This window comes from Muscardinus avellanarius (genome assembly GCF_963383645.1).
Source record: "Muscardinus avellanarius genome assembly, chromosome: 10".
NCBI lineage: Eukaryota > Metazoa > Chordata > Mammalia > Rodentia > Gliridae > Muscardinus > Muscardinus avellanarius.
The window spans coordinates 58,435,545-58,455,227 of NC_137796.1; the positions used below are offsets into that span (position 1 = coordinate 58,435,545).

At 47.1% G+C, this 19,683-nt stretch overlaps 1 protein-coding gene across 1 annotated transcript; it reads right to left on the reverse strand.

Annotated features, from left to right (window-relative positions):
* Positions 1–560: 560 nt before the first annotated feature.
* Positions 561–19,451, reverse strand: AP2S1 (adaptor related protein complex 2 subunit sigma 1; the record flags this gene model as incomplete). The annotated part of the gene is made up of 5 exons (XM_080703632.1): positions 561–697; positions 862–921; positions 2,282–2,395; positions 10,728–10,877; positions 19,368–19,451. The coding sequence occupies 5 exons, from the start codon at positions 19,449–19,451 to the stop codon at positions 596–598; spliced, it is 510 nt and encodes a 169-aa protein (XP_080559758.1). The 3' UTR covers positions 561–595.
* Between the last annotated feature and the right edge of the window lie 232 nt (positions 19,452–19,683).

Here is a 19,683-nt window from a genome sequence, read left to right on the forward strand (position 1 = left end):
GAGACAGGAGGATCGTGCAGGTTTGAAGCCAGCCGCACTGGCTTAAGAGACTCTGTTTCCAAGTAAAAAAGTATAAAAATAGGTCTGGGAGTGTAGCCCGGAGGTAGAAGGGTTTTCAGGAACCCCAGTACCACCAAAAACAAACAAACAAAGTGCTTGGAGTGTAAACTTGAGGAGCCCTTTGTGAGTAGGATAAGGTCTGAATGTGCTTTGGTTCACCAGTCTTGCTTAGCACAAGGGGTTTTTTGTTGATTCACTGATGGACTGAAGACATGGCATCCCAGAGGGTCTTTGGTTCCCAGGAAGACAGGCAACACCTCAAAGACAGCAAGGCCAGGCAGGACCACAGGTTTATTGGGTGCTCCACACACACACGCTTACAGCATCACACGACAATGACACGGTTACTCGGGACACGCGAGGTGGCCTCTGCCCATGCTGGGCCCAGAGGCAGTAGGGTGCAGTCTCCTCCCTGGTGGCCCAGGCCCAGCTGGGTCCCTTCCTCCAGGGCAACTGAGGGAGGGGGTGCCGGGGGGCCGCGGCCTGGCAGGGGGCGAGCAGGTGAGTCCGAGGGCTGCGGGATGGGCTGGCCGCCTCACTCCAGAGACTGCAGCATCAGCAGCTGCTTCAGCACCTTGGTCTGGCTGGTCTCGCGAATTTCGCCGGCCAGGAACATCTCATCCACGACCGTGTAAACCTGAGTGAAGGGCGCCTGTGAGAGAAAGGCCCTGGCGGCTGGAGGGGACCACGGGAGTGGGGCTCAGAGGGCCCACGGGCCCGGAGTCAGATGTGCGGAAGCCGGGGTCGGGGCTCCGGGCCACACAGACCTGGCTGCCTCCTCCCCTGTTGGCAGGAGCCTACCTTGTAGAAGTTGAACACCAGGTCCAGCTCACAGACATTGTGGAAATACTCATTTAAGACCTGGGAGAGGAAGACAGGTGGTCAGGCAAGGAGGGAAAGAGGAAGGAAGATTATGGAAGAGACAAACACCGAGAATGCCAGAGGAAGACAGTGAGGGACAGTAACCAGACGAAGGGTCAGCCAGGCACCGTGGCGCACCTGTAATGCCAGTGCTTGAGAGGCTGAGACTGGAGGATTGCTGGTTTGAGACCAGTCTCAGCAACATAAAGAGACCCCCAGCAACTTAATGAGTCCCTGTTTCAAAATAAAAAATTAAAGAGGGCTGGGGATGTAGCTCTGAGGTAACCCCTGGGTTCAGTCTCTAGACCCCCTCCCAAAATAAAAATAAATAAAAACAGAGCCAGGCATGGTGGCATATCCCTGCAATCCCAATACCTGAGAAAGGGGAAACACAGGTTAAAGGCCAGTCTCAGTAACTTGGTGAGGACATCTGTAACCTAGTGAGATCATTTCAAAATAAAAATAAAGCCGGCCGTGGTGGCGCACGCTTGTAATCCCTGTGCTTGGGAGGCGGAGACAGGAGGATCGCACAGGTTCGAAGCCAGCAGTGCTGGCTTAAGAGACCCTGTTTCCAAATTTAAAAAAAAGTATAAAATAGGTCTGGTAGTGTAGCCTGGAGGCAGAAGGGTTTCCAGGAACTCCAGTACCACCAAATAAATAAATAAATAAATAAATAAATAAAATAGGAGCCCGGTATGCTAGTGCAGGCTTGTAATCCCCGTGCTTGGGAGGCTAAAACAGGAGGATCACACAGGTTCGAAGCCAGCCCCAGCTACTTAGTGAGGCTCTCAGCAACTTAGTGAGACCCTGTTTCAAAATAAAGTATAAAAATAGGTCTGGGAGTATAGCCCGGAGGTAGAAAAGCCCCTGGGTTCTATCCTCAGTACCACAAAATAAATAAATAAATAAATAAATAAACAAACAAACAAATAAATAAATAGGAATCCCAGCATTTGGGAGGCTGAGACACAAGGATCATGGTTCACGAACAGCTTCAGCTACTTAGTGAGGCCCTCTGCAACTTAGTGAGACCCTGTTTCAAAAATAAAGAAAAATAAAGAATAAAAAATGGGGCTGGGGGTGTAGCTCAGAGGCAGAATGCCCCTGGGTTCCATCCCTAGTACTGCAAAAAAAAAACCAAAAAAACAAAAAAAAAAACACTAAACTAAACAAAAGACAAAGGCCAAGCTGATGGCAAGGAAGGCTGGGAAGGAAGGGGACAGAGATGTGTCTGGCAAGATGCAAAGAGTGACAGAGACAGAAGCCAGAGGTGGAAGAGAAAGACAGGGGCCCGCCCATACGGGGCTGAGGAGGTGGGGGGGGCTGGAGGGCTCCCCTGGGGCTGCCGCTCCCCACGCACCTCCACGAAGTTGTGGATGGCCTCCAGATAGGCCAGGTTGTTGTCATTTACGTCCACGCAGATGCAGAAGTACAGGCCGGCGTAGCGTCGGTAGATGATCTTAAAGTTCCGGAACTGCGGACAGAGAGGCTGTCAGAACCGAGCAGGCCTTGGACCCAGGCCTGGTGTTGTTGGGCACAGTGGGGCCAAAACATTCAGTTGGTCACCCTGTGTGTGGTCCCTGAGGCTGGGTCCTGTGCTGGGGCACACAGGTGACAGAGACAGGCCAGCTCTGCCCTCCCAGGGAGGGAGGCTCAGCTGCAGGTGGTAGGACGGACATCCCCACAGGGGAGCCAATCCTTCTGAGCTTCGAGTCAGGGAGGCAAGGAGACAGTCTATGCAAAGGCCAGGGGCTGAGAGGGAGCCTGGAGTGTCTGACAGTATCCAGACAACCTCATCAGGCCCTCTGCAAATTTCTGTCACCTCTCTTTTGTGCTGGGAATTAAACATTCAACATTCAACCTGAGTTACACCCTCTAGCCTTTTTTTATTTATTTTTTTTGCAGTACTATAGAACCCAGTAGTATTCTACCTCCAAGCTCCACCCCCAGCCCTAGTTATTTTGAAACAGGGTTTCACTGAGTTGCAAAGGGCCTCACTAAGTAGCTGAGGCTGTGAACTGCGATCCTCCTGTCTCAGCCTCCCACATGCTGGAATTACAAGTGTGTGCCACTACGCCTGGCCCTATTATTATTATTATACTTTCAAACAGGGTCTTGTTAAGTTGCTGAGGCCATCCTTGAACCTGTGATCCTTCTGTCTCAGCTTACTACATGCTGGGATGACAGGTGTGCAAAACAACACATATAGATTTTTTTTTCAGGTCTGGGGATGGAACCCAGGAGCATTCAACCCCCGAGCTACAACCCCTGCCATTACTCCTTCCTTCCTTCCTTTCTTTTTTTGTGGGACTGGGGGTGGAACCCAGGGACTTTTATACTCCCAGAGTATACTCCCGACTAACTCTCACTGAGTTGCTGAGAACCTCACTCAATAGCTGAGGCTGGCTTCAAACTTGTGCGATCCTCCTGTCTCAGCCTCCCAAACACTGGGATTACAAAAGTGCGCCACCATACCCAGCTTAGTCTTTATTTTGAAACAGGGTCTCACTGAGTTGCAAAGGGCCTCACTAAGTAGTAGCTGAGGCTGTCCTAGAACCACAATCCTTCTATCTCAGCTTCCCAGATGCTGGGATTACAAGTGTGCACCACCATGCCCAACTCTGTCTAGATTTTGAAATATGTAGCCAGGCATGGTGACACACACTTGTAATCCCAGTAATTGAGAGGCTGAGATGGGAGGATTGCAGATTTGTGGTGAGCCTCAGCTGCTTAGTCAGGCCATCTGCAACCTAGGGAGACCCTGTTTCGAAATAAAGAATAAGCCGGGTGTGGTGGCGCACGCTTGTAATCCCAGCATTCGGGAGACTGAGACTGGTAGATCCCGGTTCGCAAACAGCCTCAGCTATTTAGTGAGGCCCTCTGCAACTTAGTGAGACCCTGTTTCAAATTAAAGAATAAAAAACAGGGCAGTGGGTGTAGCTTGGAGGTTGAATGCCCCTGGGTTCCATCTTCAGACCCACAAAAAATAAAAAAGAAAGAAAGAAAGAAAGAAAGAAAGAAAGAAAGAAAGAAAGAAAGAAAGGAAGGAAGGAAGGAAGGAAGGAAGAATAAAATAGGGCTGGGGGTGTAGCTTGGAGGTAGAATGCCCCTGGGTTCAATCCACAGTACCAAAAAGGAAAGAAAGAAAGAAAGAAAAAAAGAAATAAAGAAAGAAAGATAGATTTAGGTGTGGTGGCATAAACCTGTAATACCAGCAACTTGGTAGGCTGAGGCAGGAGGATCACAAGTTCAAGACCAAACTTGGCAACTTAATGAGACCCTATCTCAAAATAAAAAGTAAGAGCTTAACAAGGTGTGGTGGCTCATGCTTGTAGTCCCAGTACTTGGGAGGCTGAGACAGGAGGATCACAGGTTCATAGCCAGCCCCAGCAATTTTGCAAGGCCCTTGCAGTTTAGTGAGACTCTATTTCAAAATAAAAGATAAAATAGGGCTGGAGGTGTAGCTCAGAGGTAGAATGGTCCTGGGTTCAATCCCCAGAAATACACACACACACACACACACACACACACGCATAAATAAAAATAATCTGCCAGGTGTGGTAGCACATGTCTGTAGTCCCAGTACCCCAAGAGGATCACAGGTTTGAAGACAGCCTCAGCAATTTAGTGAGGCTTTCAGCACCCTAGTGAAACCCTGTTTCCAAATAAAAAAATAAAATTCATCAGAGCTGAGCATGGTGGTGCATTCCTGTAATCCTAGCATTTGGGAGGATGAGACAGGAGGATCCTGGTTGGAATCACCAGTATCACACACACAAAACAAACAAACAAACAAACAAACAAACAAACAAAAAACTCAGTATTAGACAGGTGTGGTGGCACACACTTGCAAACTCAGCATTTGGGAGGCTGAGACCGGAGGATCATGGTTCGTGGACAGCCTCGGCTACTTAATGAGGCCCTCTGCAACTCAGTGAGACCCGGTTTCAAAATAAAGAATACAAAATAAGGCAGGGGTGTAGCTCAGAGGTCAAATGCCCCTGGGTTCCATCCCCAGACCCGCAAAAAAAAAAAAAAAAAAAAAAACCCTAAGTATTTAGGAGACTAAGATAGAAAGAAGGATTGCGTGTTCAAGGCCAGCCTTGGCATTTTAGAAGGGTCTTTTCCAACTTAGCGATACTCTACTTTAAGATGAAAAATAAGCTGGGCATGGTGGCATACTCTTGTAATCCAGTTCTTGGAAAGCTGAGATAGGAGGATGGCATGTTTGAAGATAGCCTCAGAAAAGAGTGAGACTTTAATTAATCTAGCGAGACCCTGTTTCAAAATAAAAATAAAATAGGGCTGGGTATGTAGCTTGGAGGTAGTATGGCCCTGGGTTCAATCCCCAGTGCCATAGACACACACACACACACACACAGGATGAATGAATAAATAAATAAATAAATAAAATAAAGTTGGAATGGTAGCGTATACTTGTAATATCAGTACTAGAGGGGCTAAGACAGGAAGATCATAGATTCCAGACCAGCCTCAGCAACTTAGCGAGACCTGCAGCAACCTACAAAGATCCTATTTCAAAACAAAAAATAAAAAGGATTGAGCCGGTGTGGTGGCACACACTTGTAATCCCTGCGCTTGGGAGGCTGAGACAAAGGATTGCACAGGTTTGAAGCCAGCCTCAGCTACTTAGTGAGGCTCTAAGCAACTTAGTGAGACCCTGTTTCCAAATAAAATATAAAATAGGTCTGGAAGTATAGCCTGGAGGTAGAAAATCCCCTGGGTTCCACCCACAGTATCACAAAAAAAAAAAAAAAGAAAAAAAAAATGGATGTGTAGCTCAAAGGTAGAATGCCCCTGAGTTCAATTCCCTGTGTCAGAAGAGAGAAACAGAGAGAGTAAGAGAGAGAGAGAGAGAGAAAGAGAAGAAAAAGGAGTAAAAGGAGGAGAGAAAGAAAGAAAGAAAGGGAGAAAGAAAGAAAGAAGAGAGGAAGGATGGAGAAGCAGCTGGATAGGTGGCACATGTTTGTAATCCTAGTACTTGGGAGGAGGATCACAGGTTTGTGGCAGCCTCAGCTACTTAGTGAGGCCCTCTGCAACTTAGACTCTGTTTCCAAATAAAGAATAAAAATTAAGCTGGGGGTATAGATTAGAGGTAGAATGCCCCTGGGCTCCAGCCTCAGTACTGCAAATAAATAAATAAATAAAATAAAAAATAAAAATAGCTGGGCGTGGTGGTGCACACTTGGGAGGCTGAGACAGGAGGATGGTACAAGTTCAAGGCCAGCCTCAGCTACTCAGTGAGGCTCTCAGCAACTTAGACCCTGTTTCCAAATAAAATATAAAATAGGTCTGGGAGTATGGCCAGGAGGTAGGAAGCCCCTGGGTTCCACCCCCAGTAGCATCAATCAATCAATCAATAAAATAATAAAATGAAAATAGCTGGGCGTGGTGGCACACACTTGTAATCCCAGCATTTGGAAGGCTGAGACAGTAGGATCGTGGTTCAAGGACAGCCTGAGCTACTTAGTGAGGCCTTTTGTAACTCAGGGAGACCTGGTTTCAAAATAAAGAATAAAAAAAAAGGGCTGGGGGTATAGCTCAGATGTAGAATGCTCCTGAATTCCATCCCCAGTACAGCAAAGATAAATAAATAAATAAATATATAATAAACAAATATAAAGATATAATTATATAATATAAATAAATACAAAGATATAATAAATATAATAAAGATATATAAATAAATAAATAAATATAAAGAAAAAGAATAAAAAAGGTAGCTTGGAGGTAGAATGCTCTGGGTTCAATCCCCAGTATCACACACACACACACACACACACACACACACCACCACCACCACAGAAAGAGAGAGAGAGAGAGAGAGAGAGAGAGAGAGAGAAAGAGAGAGAGAGAGAGAAGGAGGAGAGAGGCGGGGGTGGGGGGGGTGAGGAGACAAGTGGGCATTTTAAGGTACAAAGCATGTCTGGCCAGTCTGAAAAATTCCAGCTCTTTGGGGGGGGATGTGGCTCCACCTGGTGGCAATTGTGGGTATCTACATGGGCTTTAAATTTTATTCTTCCAAACTGGAGTGATGGGGAAGGTTTTTAATCCCAGTACTTGGGCGGATGAGACAGGAGGATTGCAGGTTCGTGGGCAGCTTTGGCAATTTAGTGAGATTATCATCATCCTAATAAGACCCTTTTACAAAACAAAAACTTAAGCTGGAAGCCGGGCGTGGTGGCGCACGCCTGTAATCCCCGCGCTTGGGAAGCTGAGACAGGAGGATCGCACAGGTTCAAAGCCAGCCTCAGCTATTTAGTGAGGTTCTCAGCAATTTAATGAGACTCTGTTTTGAAATAAAATATAAAATATGTCTGTGTGAGTATAACTTGGAGGTAGAAAGCCTCTGGGTTCCATCCCCAGTACCACCACCAAAAAAAAAAAAAAAAAAAAAAAAAAAAGTGCTCCTCCCGGGGCTCCCACCTCACTCAATCTTGCATTAATGCGAAGCTCTGCACCTGTTACTCTGCTACCCTCATCTGCCCCTCCTGCCCTCCCTCCATCTGACACACAGGTTGTCTTGGCATTCCTGGAATGCCCTCACGGGTTCCTGCCTTACGGTCTTGGTACTTGCTGCTCTTCTGGCCTGGAAAGTTCCTATCTGAGAGAGCGTCTCTGCCACTCCTTTAACTCCTTCAGGTTTTGGCTCAGATGTCACCTTCTGAGCGATGCCTTCCAAAAAACAATTAAAGTGGCACTGCACTCCCAGTGTGCATGGCTGGGGCCTCCTGCTCACCTCAGCTGCTTGTTATTTATTTATTTATTTATTTATTTATTTATTTTATTTATTGCAGTACTGGGGATGGAACCCAGGGGCATTCTACCTCTGAGCTATACCCCCAACCCTATTTTTTATTCTTTACTTTGAAACGGGATCTCACTGAGTTGCAGAGGGCCTCACTGAGTAGCTGAGGCTGTCCGCGAACCGCGATCCTCCGGTCTCAGCCTCCCGAATGCTGGGATTACAAGCGTGCGCCACCACGCCTGCTTTAGCTGCTTGTTATTCTTTCTGCTATTTAATTCGCCACCAGATACAAAGGTAGTGATTCCTTTTTTTTTGGGAGGGGGGTTGTGGAGGATAAACCCAGGGACATTCATTTACGTTCTAGCTCTGCTGCCTCCTTTTTATTATTTGGTTCGCACTGGGGGCTAAACCAAGGGGAATTCTATAACTAAGCTATACTCACTGCCCTATTTTATTTCTTATTTGGAAACAGGGTCTCACTAGGTTGCTGAGAACCGTGCTAAATTGGTGGGACTGGCTCTGAACCTGAGATCCTCCTTTCTCAGCCTCCCTGGATGGCAGGCATGTGCCACCATACCTGGCCGAGGGCCTCTTGCGTGGCAAGTAAGAGCTGTAACCCAGACCTTCGCCTGGTCTCAATTTCTTTCTTTCTTTGTTTCTTTCTTTCTTTTTTGTTTTTGGTACTGGGGATTAAACCTACGGATGTTCTGTTAAAGAAATATTACTAGTTTGATTAGATCTGAGAACAGTATTGTGATTTTCTCAATACTGTGAACCGTAATTGAAAAAGGCCTTTTTTTTTGTGTGTGTGTGTGGTACTGAGGATGAAACACAGGGGCATTCTACTTCTGAGCTACAGCCCCAGCCCTACTTTTTAGTCTTTATTATTTTTGAAATAGCTTCTCACTGAATTGCGAAGGGCTTCACTAAGTAGCTGAGGCTGTCCGCAAACCGCAATCCTCAGCTTCCCAAATGCTGGGATTACAAGTGTGCGCCACCATGTCAGCTTGAGAAATGTCCTTATTTTCTAAAATGCATTCTGAAGTATTCAGGAAGCCAGGTGTGGTGGTGCACGCTTGTAATCCCAGTACCTGGGAGGTTGAAACAGGAGGATCACAGGTTCAAGGCCAGCCTCAGAAACTTGTGAGGCTCTCTGCAACTCAGTAAGACCCTGTTTCCAAATAAAGAATAAAAAATGAAGCTGGGCGTGGTGGCGCACGCTTGTAATCCCAGCATTTGGGAGGCTGAGACAGGAGGATCGCGGTTCGCGGACAGCCTCAGCTACTCAGTGAGGCCTTTGCAACTCAGTGTGACCCTGTTTCAAAAAGATAAAAGACTAAAAAATAGGGCTGAGAGTGTAACTAACTCAGAGGTAGAATGCACCTGGGTTCCATTCCCAGTACCGCAAAAAAAAAGAATAAAAAATGAGACACTGGGGTGTAGCTCAGACGTAGAATGCCCCTGGGTTCAATCCCTAGTACCTCCAAAATAAACCCAACAAACCAGCGTGATGGTACACATCTGTAATTCCAGTACTTGCAAGGCTGAGACAAGAGGACTGCAGGTTCAAGAACACCCTTAGAAAGTAGTGCGATGCTCTTCAAACTAGTGAGACCCTATTTCAAAATAAAAATAATTAAGGGCTGGGCGTGGTGGCATACGCTTGTAATCCCAGCATTTGGGAGGCTAAGGCTGGAGGATCGTGGTTCGAGAGCATCCTCAGCTACTTAGTGAGGCCCTCTGAAACTTAGTGAGACTCTGTTTCAAAATAAAGAATACTAGCCGGGCGTGGTGGCGCATACTTGTAATCCCCGCGCTTGGGAGGTAGAGACAGGAGGATTGCGCAGGTTCAAAGCCAGCCGCGCTGGCTTAAGAGACCCTGTTTCCACATAAAAAAGTACAAAACTAGGTCTGGGAGTGTAGCCCGTGGGAGTGTAGGAGGAGGTAGAAGGGCTTCCAGGAACCCCAGTACCACCAAAAATAAATAAATAAAAAATAAAAAACAATAAAATAAAGAATACTAGCCAGGCGTGGTGGCGCAGGCTTGTAATCCCAACATTCGGGAGGCTGAGACCGGAGGATCACAGTTTGCAGCCAGCCTCAGCTACTTAGTGAGGCCCTTTGCAACTCAGTGAGACCTGGTTTCAAAATAAAGAATAAAAATAGGGCTAGGGGTGTAGCTCGGAGGTCGAATGCCCCTGGGTTCCATCTCCAAACCCGCAAAAAAAAAAAAAAAAATAGGGCAGTGGGTGTAGCTTGGATATAGAATGCCCCTGGGTTCCATCCTCAGTCACGCAAAAAATAAAAAAATAATTAAAATAGGCTGGGAGTGTAGCTCTAAGAATACCTCTAAGTTTAATCTCTAGAACCACCTTAAATAAATAAATAAGGTAGAACAAAAAGGCAAAATATAAATGGTGATAGCTGGGCGTAGTGTCACACGCTTGTAATCCCAGTACATAGGAGGCTGAGACAGGATTGTACAGGTTCGAAGTCAGCCTCAGCTACTTTGTGAGGCTCTCAGCACCTTAGTTGAGACCTTGTTTCAAAAATAAAATGTCAGGCGTGGAGGTGCACGCTTGTAATCCCAGCGCTTGGGAGGCTGAGACAGGAGGCTCGCACAGGTTTGAAGCCAGCCTCAGCTACTTAGTGAGGCTCTCAGCAATTAGGTGAGACCCTGTTTCCAAATAAAGTATAAAACAGGTCTGGGAGTGTAGACCAGAGGTAGAAAAGCCCCTGGGTTCCACCCCCAGTACCACAAATAAATAAATAAATAAATAAATAAATAAATAAATAAAAGCCCCTGGTTCCATCCCCAGGACCACAATATAAATAAATAAATAAATAAATAAATAGGGATAAAATCTGGGTAGTGGGAAGCTTTACATTTCTAACTTTTCACAACGAAGAGTACTGAAAAAGGAAGAAGAAAGCAAGCTGGGCAAATGGCCGCAGGAGGAGGGAAGGTAAGAGGCCATGAGGAGGGGCTGGCTGGGGGAGGAGGCGGGCTGCGGGAGACTTGCGGGGCACGCGTCACCTCCACAAAGTTGGTGTGTTTGGCATCGCGGACAGTGACCACGGCGTGCACCTCCTCGATCAACTTCTGCTTCTCGTCGTCGTCAAACTGCATGTACCACTTGGCCAGGCGCGTCTTGCCCGCCCGGTTCTGGATGAGGATGAAGCGGATCTGCGGACAGCAGGAGGAGGAGGAGGAGGTGAGGGTGGCGGAGGGTGCACGCAGCCCGCCCGCACAGGCGCAGGCCCAGCCGCCTGCGGTGCAGGGCTCTGGGCTCCCGGGCAGGGACCACGCGGGTCCCCGGGCCCCTCGGCCCTTCAGGAGGCAGCTCCGCGCAGGGGCCCGGGTCCCACCGCTTCTCCTTTGCTCTCGAGGCCGGCTCCCTCACAGGTGAAACACATTTCCCACGAAGACCCATCTCTCCAGGGTGTTTGGAAGGTTAAATACGTTTATAATGCAGTTCAGAGGCTGGTATGTTTGCGTCTCTACTTTTCTACTTTCATCTGACTTCTGCTTCTCTTCACTTCTTTTTTGGCTTACTACTTTTTTAGCTTTTCAGCTAATTTTTTTGTTTTCTTCAGAACTGGGAATTGAACCCAGGGGCATTCTACCTCCGAGGTACACCTCCGGCCCTATTTTTTATTTTATTTTTTTGCACGGTACTGGGGATGGAACCCAGGGGCATTCTACCACTGAGCTATACCCCCGGCCCTATTTTTTATTCTTTATTTTGAAACAGGGTCTCACTGAGTTCCAAAGGGCCCCACTAAGTAGCTGAGGCTGTCCTCGAACTATGATCCTCCGGTCTCAGCCTCCCAAATGCTGGGATTAAAAGCCTGTGTCACTATGCCTGGCTTATTTATTTATTTATTTATTTATTTATTTATTTATTTATTTATTTATTTATTTATTGTACTGGGGATGGAACCCAGGGGCAGTCTACCTTCGAGCTACACTCCCAGCCCTAATTTTTATTCTTTATTTTGAAACAGGGTCTCACAAAGTTGCGGAGGGCCTCACTAAATTATTGAGGCATACCTCGAGCCTGGGAATACAGGCATGGCCTAGCTCCTTCTTTTTTAAAATTTCACTTTAAAGCCAGGCATGGTGGCACATGCTTGTAATACCAGTGCTTGGAAGGCTGAGACAAGAGGATCTCACAGGTTCAAAGCCAGCCTCAGCTACTTACTGAGGCTCTCAGCAACTTAGTGAGACCCTGTTTCCAAATAAACTATAAAAAAATACGTCTTGGAGTATACCCCGGAGGTAGTAAAAGCCCCTGGGCTCCACCCCCAGTAACACACACACACACACACACACACACACACACACACACACACACACACAAAGTAAAATTTTAAAACAGATCTTAAGCCGGGCATGGTGGCACACACTTGTAATCCTAGTACTTGGGAGGCTGAGAAAGGAGGATTGAAGGTTTGCAGCCAGCCTCAGCCACTTAATGAGGCCCTCTGTAACTCAGTGAGATCCTGCTTCCAAATAAAGAACAAAATATATGGCTGGGGGGTGCAGCTCAGAGGTAGAACGCCCCAGAATTCCATCCTTAGCACCACAAAAATAAATAGATAAATAAATAAGAAAAATATAAACAAAGCAGGGTCTTGCTGCTGGGCATGGTGGTGCAAGCCTGTAATCCCAATACTTGGGAGGCGGAGACAGAAAGATTTGCAGGTTCAAGGTCAGCCTCAGCAGTTAGGCCCTCCCCAACTTAGTGCGACCCTGTTTCAAAATAAAAAATAAAGCCAGGCGTGGTGGCACACGCTTGTAATCCCAGCATTCGGGAGGCTGAGACCTGGAGGATCGCGATTTGTGGACAGCCTCAGCTACTTAGTGAGGCCCTCTGCAACTCAGTGAGACCTTGTTCAAAATAAAAAATAAGCCGGGCGTGGTGGCGCACGCTTGTAATCCCTGCGCTTGGGAGGCGGAGACAGGAGGATCGCGCAGGTTCGAAGCCAGCCATGCTGGCGTAAGAGACCCTGTTTCAAAAATATAAAATAGGTCTGGGAGTGTAGCCCGGAGGAAGGAGGGCTTCCAGGAACCCCAGTACCACCAAAAAAAAATAAAATAAAATAAAAAAATAGGGCAGGGGCTGTAGCTCGGAGGTCAAATGCCCCTGGGTTCCATCCCCAGACCCGCAAAAATAAAATAAATAAAATAAAATAAAATAGGGTGTCGGGCATGGTGGCACATGTATTCGGGAGGCTGGGACCAGAGGATTGTGGTCAAGCATACGCCACCACGCCTGGATGGAAAGAGTGTGTGTGTGTGTGTGTGTGTGTGTGTGAGAGAGAGAGAGAGAGAGAGAGAGAGAGAGAGAGAGAGAGACAGAGAGAGAGAGACAGAGACAGAGACAGAGAGAGAGACAGAGAGAGAGAGAGACTGGGTATAGAATCTGATATATCCCCATCCCTAAATAAATTTGGAAACAGGGTTTTGCTACGTTGTAGAGGGCCCCACTAAGTTGCTGGGGCTGGCCCTGTGATCCTTCTGTCTCAGTTTCCCAAGTACTGCAATTACAGGACTGTGCCACCACCTCTGGCACCTTATTTCTTTGTATGGCTGAACAGTGCTTCACCTTTTCACCAGGTCATTGACATTTGGGCTGTTCCTACTTTCTGGCTATCATGCTGCTGTGAGTACTGGCATACTTTTTTTTTTTTTTTTTTTTTTTGCGGTACTGGAGATGGAATCCAGGGACATTCTATTTCCAAGCTACACCCCCAGCCCTATTTTTTTTTTCCTTTATTTTGAAACAGGGTCTCACTGAGTTGCAAAGGGCCTCACTTAGTAGCTGAGGCTGTTTACGAGTCGAGATCCTCCTGACTCAGCCTCCCAGATGCTGGGACTACAAGTGTGCGCCACCATTCCTGGCTTACAGCTCTCTATTTATTTGAAAACAGGGTTTTGCTATGTTGCTGAAGCTGTTTTTGAACCCGCAATCTCCTGTTTCAGCCTCTCAGGTATGGGTGTGCACCACCAAGCTTGGCTCTTTATTTTTTTATTTTTTAACTTTTTTTGTGTGTGTGGTACTGGGGGTGGAACCCAGGGACTTTTCTACCTCTGGGCTATACTCCCAGACCCATTTTATACTTAATTGGAAACAGGGTCTCACTAAGTTGCTGAGAGCCTCACTAAGTAGCTGAGGCTGGCTTTGAACCTAAGTGATCCTCCTGTCTCAGCCTCCCAAGCACTGGGATTACAAGTGTGCGCCACCACGCCGTACTATTTTTTTAACTTTTTGGTGATAATGGGGATGGAGACCATGGGCATTCTACTTCTGAGCTATACTTCCAGCCCTATTTTATTCTTTTATTTTGAAACAGGGTTTCACTAACTTGCAGGTGACCCAAGTTGCTGAGGGCGGGTATTGGTACTGGGTATGATCCTCCTGTCTTAGACTCCCAACTACTGAGATTACAAGTGTGTGCCACTATGCCTGGCTCTTATTTTTATTTTGAAACAAGGTCATAGCTGGGCCTGATGGCACAAGTTTGTAATCCCAGTACTTGGGAGAATGAGACAGAAGGATCACAGGTTTGAGGATAGCTTCAGCAAGTGATGAGACTCTTGTCAACCCAGTGAAACCCTGTTTCAAAAAAAAAAAAAAATTAGTGCCAGGCATGGTGGTGCACACTTGTAATCCCAGCATTCTAGAGGCAAAGACAGGAGGATCATGGTTCACGGACAGCCTCAGCTACTACTTGCTAATGCCCTTCGCAACTCAGTGAGACCCTGTTTCAAACATAAAAAGGAATAAAAAATAGGGCTGGGGCTGTAGTTTGGAGGTAAAATGCCCCTGGGTTCCATCCCCAGAACCAAAATGAATAAATAAATAAAATAAAAATTAGTAGTCAGAGCTGGCGCGGTGGCACACACTTGTAATCCGAGTACCTGGGAGGCTGAAACAGGAGGATCACAGGTTCATAACTAGCCTCAGCTACTTGGTGAGGCCCTCTGTAACTTAGTCAGATCCTGTTTCAAAAAAACAACAACAGCAACAACAACAACAACAAAAAACAGGGCCAGAAGGTGTAGCTCAGAGGTAGAACATCCCTGTTTTCAATCTCCAGTACTGTAAATAAATAAATAAATAAATAAATATTAGTGGTGGGGTATAGCACAAAGGTAGAATGCCCGAGCTTAAATCCAGTATCACATTTAAAAAAAAAAAAAAAAGAAGGCTGGGCATGGTGGTGCACGCTTGTAATTCCTGTGCTTGAGAGTCGGAGACAGGAGGATTGCGCAGGTTCAAAGCCAGCCTTGCTGGCTTAAGAAACCCTGTTTCCAAATAAAAAAGTATAAATTAGGGAGTATAGCCCAGAGGTAGAAGGGTTCCATCCCCAGTACCATAAAAAAAAAAAAAAAATAGGCCGGGCGTGGTGGCGCACGCTTGTAATCCCCGCGCTTGGGAGGCAGAGACAAGAGGATCGCGCAGGTTTGAAGCCAGCTACACGCTGGCTTAGGAGACCCTGTTTCCAAATTTAAAAAATGCAAAAATGGGTCTGGGAGTGTAGCTCGGAGGTAGAAGGGCTTCCAGGAACCCCAGTACCACCAAAAAAAAAAAAAAAAAAAAAAAATAGAAGAAAGAAAGAAAATAGCCAGGTGTGGTGGCGCACACTTGTAATCCCAGTGCTTGGGAGGCTGAGACAGGAGGATCGCACTGGTTCGAAGTCAGCCTCAGCTACTTAGTGAAGCTCTCAGCAACTTAGTGAGATGGTTTCCAAATAAAGTATAAAATAGGTCTGGGAGTAGAGCCCAGAGGTAGAAGATTCCCTGGGTTCTACCACCATTACCATACACACACACACACACACACACATACACACACACACACAAGCTGGGCGTGGTGGCGCACACTTATAATCCCCGCACTTGGGAGGCAGAGACAGGAGGGTCGCGCTGGTTCGGAGCCAGCCTTGCTGGCTTGAGAGACCCTGTTTCCACATAAAAAAAAAAAGTTAAAAAAAAACTAGGTCTGAGAGTGTAGCCCGTGGGAGTGTATCCCGGAGGCAGAAGGGCTTCCAGGAACCCCAGTATCACAAAAATTAAAAAAAAAAAAAAGAAAGAAAAGAAAAGAAAGAAAAATGTAAAAAAAGAAACAGGGTCTCACTAAGTTGCTAAGGGCCTCACTAATTTGATGAGACTGGTCTCAAACCTGGGATCCTCTGGTCTCAGCCTGTCAAGTACTGGGATGTTAGGCACATGCTACCACACCCAGCCATTTCTGTTACTTCTTCTTTTTTTTTTTTTTTTTGGTGGTACTGGGGGTGGAACCCAGAGGCTTTCTACTTCCAGGCTATACTCCCAGACCCATTTTATATTTTATTTGAAAACAGGGTCTCACTAAGTTGCTGAGAGCCTCACTAAGTAGCTGAGGCTGGCTTCGAACCAGTGCGATCCTCCTGTCTCAGCCTCCCAAGCTCGGGGATTACGAGTGAGCGTCCGGCTTCTGTTACTTCTTAAAGTGACCCAACTGCTTAGTGCATCAGTTTACTGTGAATGCTAAACAATATATGAGAAATACCCAGAACAGCTCAGATTATGAGCTCTGTGTTATCTATGATTACTATCAGTGGCAGCTAGGAAGTTTGTTATTGTTAAAAAATTGGGAGGCTGAGTCCTGAGGATCGCGGTTTGCGGACAGCCTCAGCTACTTAGTGAGGCCCTCCGCAACTTAGTGAGACCCAGTTTCAAAATAAAGAATAAGAAATAGGGCAGGGGTGTAGCTCGGAGGTAGAATGCCCCTGGGTTCCATCCCCAGACCTGCAAAAAAAAAAAAAAAAAAAAAAAAATCTTGGGCTACTGAGAAAACCAAATGAAGTATTCAGCATAGTGCTTATTACTGAGTTCTCAATGAAATTAATTCTCATTATGGCTGAGAGGTGTTCAATCAAGCAGCTAAAGGAACAGACTCTAGAGCCAGAATAAATCCTGGCATTCTTATGGGCGGATCGCTTAACCTCTCTGGGCCTCGGCATCCGGTTGTGTGTGTGTGTGTGTGTGTGTGTGTGTGTGTGTGTGTGTGTATATATATATATATATATATATATATATATATATTTTTTTTTTTTTTTTTTTTTTTTTTTTTTTTTTTTTTGCGGGCCTGGGGATGGAACCCAGGGACATTTGACCTCTGAGCTACCCCCCTGCCCTATTTTTTATTCTTTATTTTGAAACAGGGTCTCACTGAGTTGCAGAGGGCCTCACTAAGTAGCTGAGGCTGTCCGTCAACCGCGATCCTCCGGCCTCAGCATCCCGAATGCTGGGATTACAAGCGTGCGCCACCACGCCCGGCTCCAGTTCTGTATATGATGTACATAATTCCACAGTCTTCATAATTCTAGTGTGTAGTTTAAAAACATGAGCCAGGTGTGGTGGCGCACACTTGTAATCCCAGTACTTGGGAGACAGGAGCATCACAATCGTGGCCAGCCTCAGCTACCTCGTGAGACCCTGTTTCAAAGCAAAAAAAAAAAAAGGTTGGGGATGTGTACCTCAGAGGTAGAACACACTGGGTTCAATACTGAGTATACCCCATCATACACAAAACATAAGGGATATAGGACAATGTTTAGCATATACTAAGTGTCATATACATACTAGCTCTTAATACCATTCTAATTTGTTGTCATTTGACTTTGAGAAAACCATGGCCCAAACTCATCCATTTAGGAAGCCTGGCTTTGGGCCAGTTCTGTCTGGGACAGGCATGACTATTTCACAGATGAGAAAAATGAGGTTCAGGATAAGGATGCCTCAGAGGTAGAAAGTAGGGAAGCAAGTTCAACGGCTTTGTTCTGAAACCCCTCATTCCAACTTGTGTGTGCCTTTGCCCTTTAATGAGAGCTCATTCATTCTTTCTTTCTTTGTTTTTAAGTACTAGAAATTGAGCCGGGCGTGGTGGCGCACGCTTGTAATCCCCACTCTTGGGAGGCTGAGACAGGAGGATGGCGCCGTTTTGAAGCCAGCCTCAGCTACTTAGTGAGGCTCTCAGCAACTTAGTGAGACCCTGTTTCCAAATAAAATATAAAAAGGTCTGGGAGTATAGCCCGGAGGTAGAAAGCCTCTGGGCTCCACCCCCAGTACCACCAAAAAAAAAAAAAAAAAAAAAAGTACTGGGAATTGAACCCAGGGACATTCTACCTCCGAGCTATATTTCCAGTCCTTTTTTTATTCTTTATTTTATTTGTTTTGGTGGCACTGGGGTTCCTGGAAACTCTTCTACCTCCGGGCTACACTCCCAGACCTAATTATATATATAATTTGGAAACAGAGTCTCTTAAGCCAGAAAGGCTGGCTCTGAACCAGCGTGATCCTCCTGTCTCCACCTCCCAAGCGCGGGAATTACAAGCATGAGCCACCACGCTCGGCTTTTATTCTTTATTTTGAAACAGGGTCTCGGTAAGTTGCAGAGAGCCTCACTAAGTAGCTGAGGCTGGCCACAAACCTGTGACCTTCCTGTCTTATCCTGTTTTTGCTTCCCAAGTACTGAGCGTGCACCACCATGCCCAGGGAGAGCTCATTCCCTTTCCTAAACCACACTCTCTGTTCCCTCCCCCAACTCACCAAGCTAGACAGGAACGGGATATTGCATTCTCTTTTTAAGAACTCCCTCTGCTGAGTCAGGGAAAACCACTTCCTAGCAGGGCTGGGGTTCAGTCAGGGAAAGGAAGGGAGCAGAGTGGCCATAGTAGGCAGCCACAGACAGGGGCAGAGTGGGGAAGGGAAGAGCTCGAGGGTTGAGAGCTCTCTGCCTTTTCCCCCAAAATCCTTCAACACCGATGCTTGCTTCTCCTCCCAATCACAATCTCTCCACTGCCAGGAATCCACTTTTTTTCTTTCCTTTTTTTTTGGTACTGGGGATCGAACCCAGAGGCATTTTGCCTCGATTCTACCATCATCATCATCATCATCATCATCATCATCATCATCATCATTATTATTTATTGTACTGGAATGGAACCCAGGGGCATTCTACTTCCAAGATACACCGGCAGCCCTAATTTTTATTCTTTATTTTGAAACAGGGTCTCACTGAGTTGCAAAGGGCCTCACTAAGTGGCTGAGGCTGTCTTCGAACCGAGATTCTCCTGTCTCAGCGTCCCAGATGCTGGGATTACAAGCGTGCGCCACCATGCCCGGCTGCCTTCTCTCCTTTTGCAGCACGCTCTCACCGGCTGCCCATTCCCTACGGGTGCCTTCTTCCAGTCACCAGTGCCAAGACTTCTCCCCTCGAGATCCTCTCTCCTCAGCAGTATCCAGCTCCAGTTCCAACAACTACTCTCCCACCGCAATGCCCGCTCCTTGCCTCTGAAAACCTCTCCATAAGAGGGACCTCCCTCCACTGTCCCAGGGCCCCCAGTTCTTCAACGCCTTCTCCCCACGGCCAATACCTTCTCCCTACCTCGAGATCGTACCTTGCTGAGTTGCCAATTATGTTTCAAAAGCCCGCGACAACCCTCAATGTCTCCCACCCGCACAACCGTTTCCCCTCGGTACTCCTCCACTATCCCCTTTCCTGAAGATCCCAGCACACACCCAAGCTAAAGATCCAGGCCCAGTTCCCTGCTTCTCAGCCCTGATCGGCCACAATCCCGAGAGCCCGCGCCTGGTCCAGACCATCCACGGCAGGAAGGGTACTTGTCGGAGCCCCTCCAGGCCTTGGCTATTCGCACAAGGACCCTCCCTCATCCAGTTCCCGGCTTGGCGCGCCCCCGTTACCATGGCGACCCCTGTCCGGACCACTGCGGCCCCGGTCCCGGCGACTGGGCGGCTCGGGCTCTGGATAGTTAGGGCGCCCAGCGCTGGAGCGGACTTCCGGCAGAAAGACCCGCCCGCCTGCTCGCGCACAGCCCGACGGGAGTTGTAGTTTCTCAAATGGGTTCGTTCTTCCAGGCGGCAGGCTAGGAGAAAGGGGCTGGCTCGCTTCCCAGCATGCTCAGCGACTGCCCTTTTC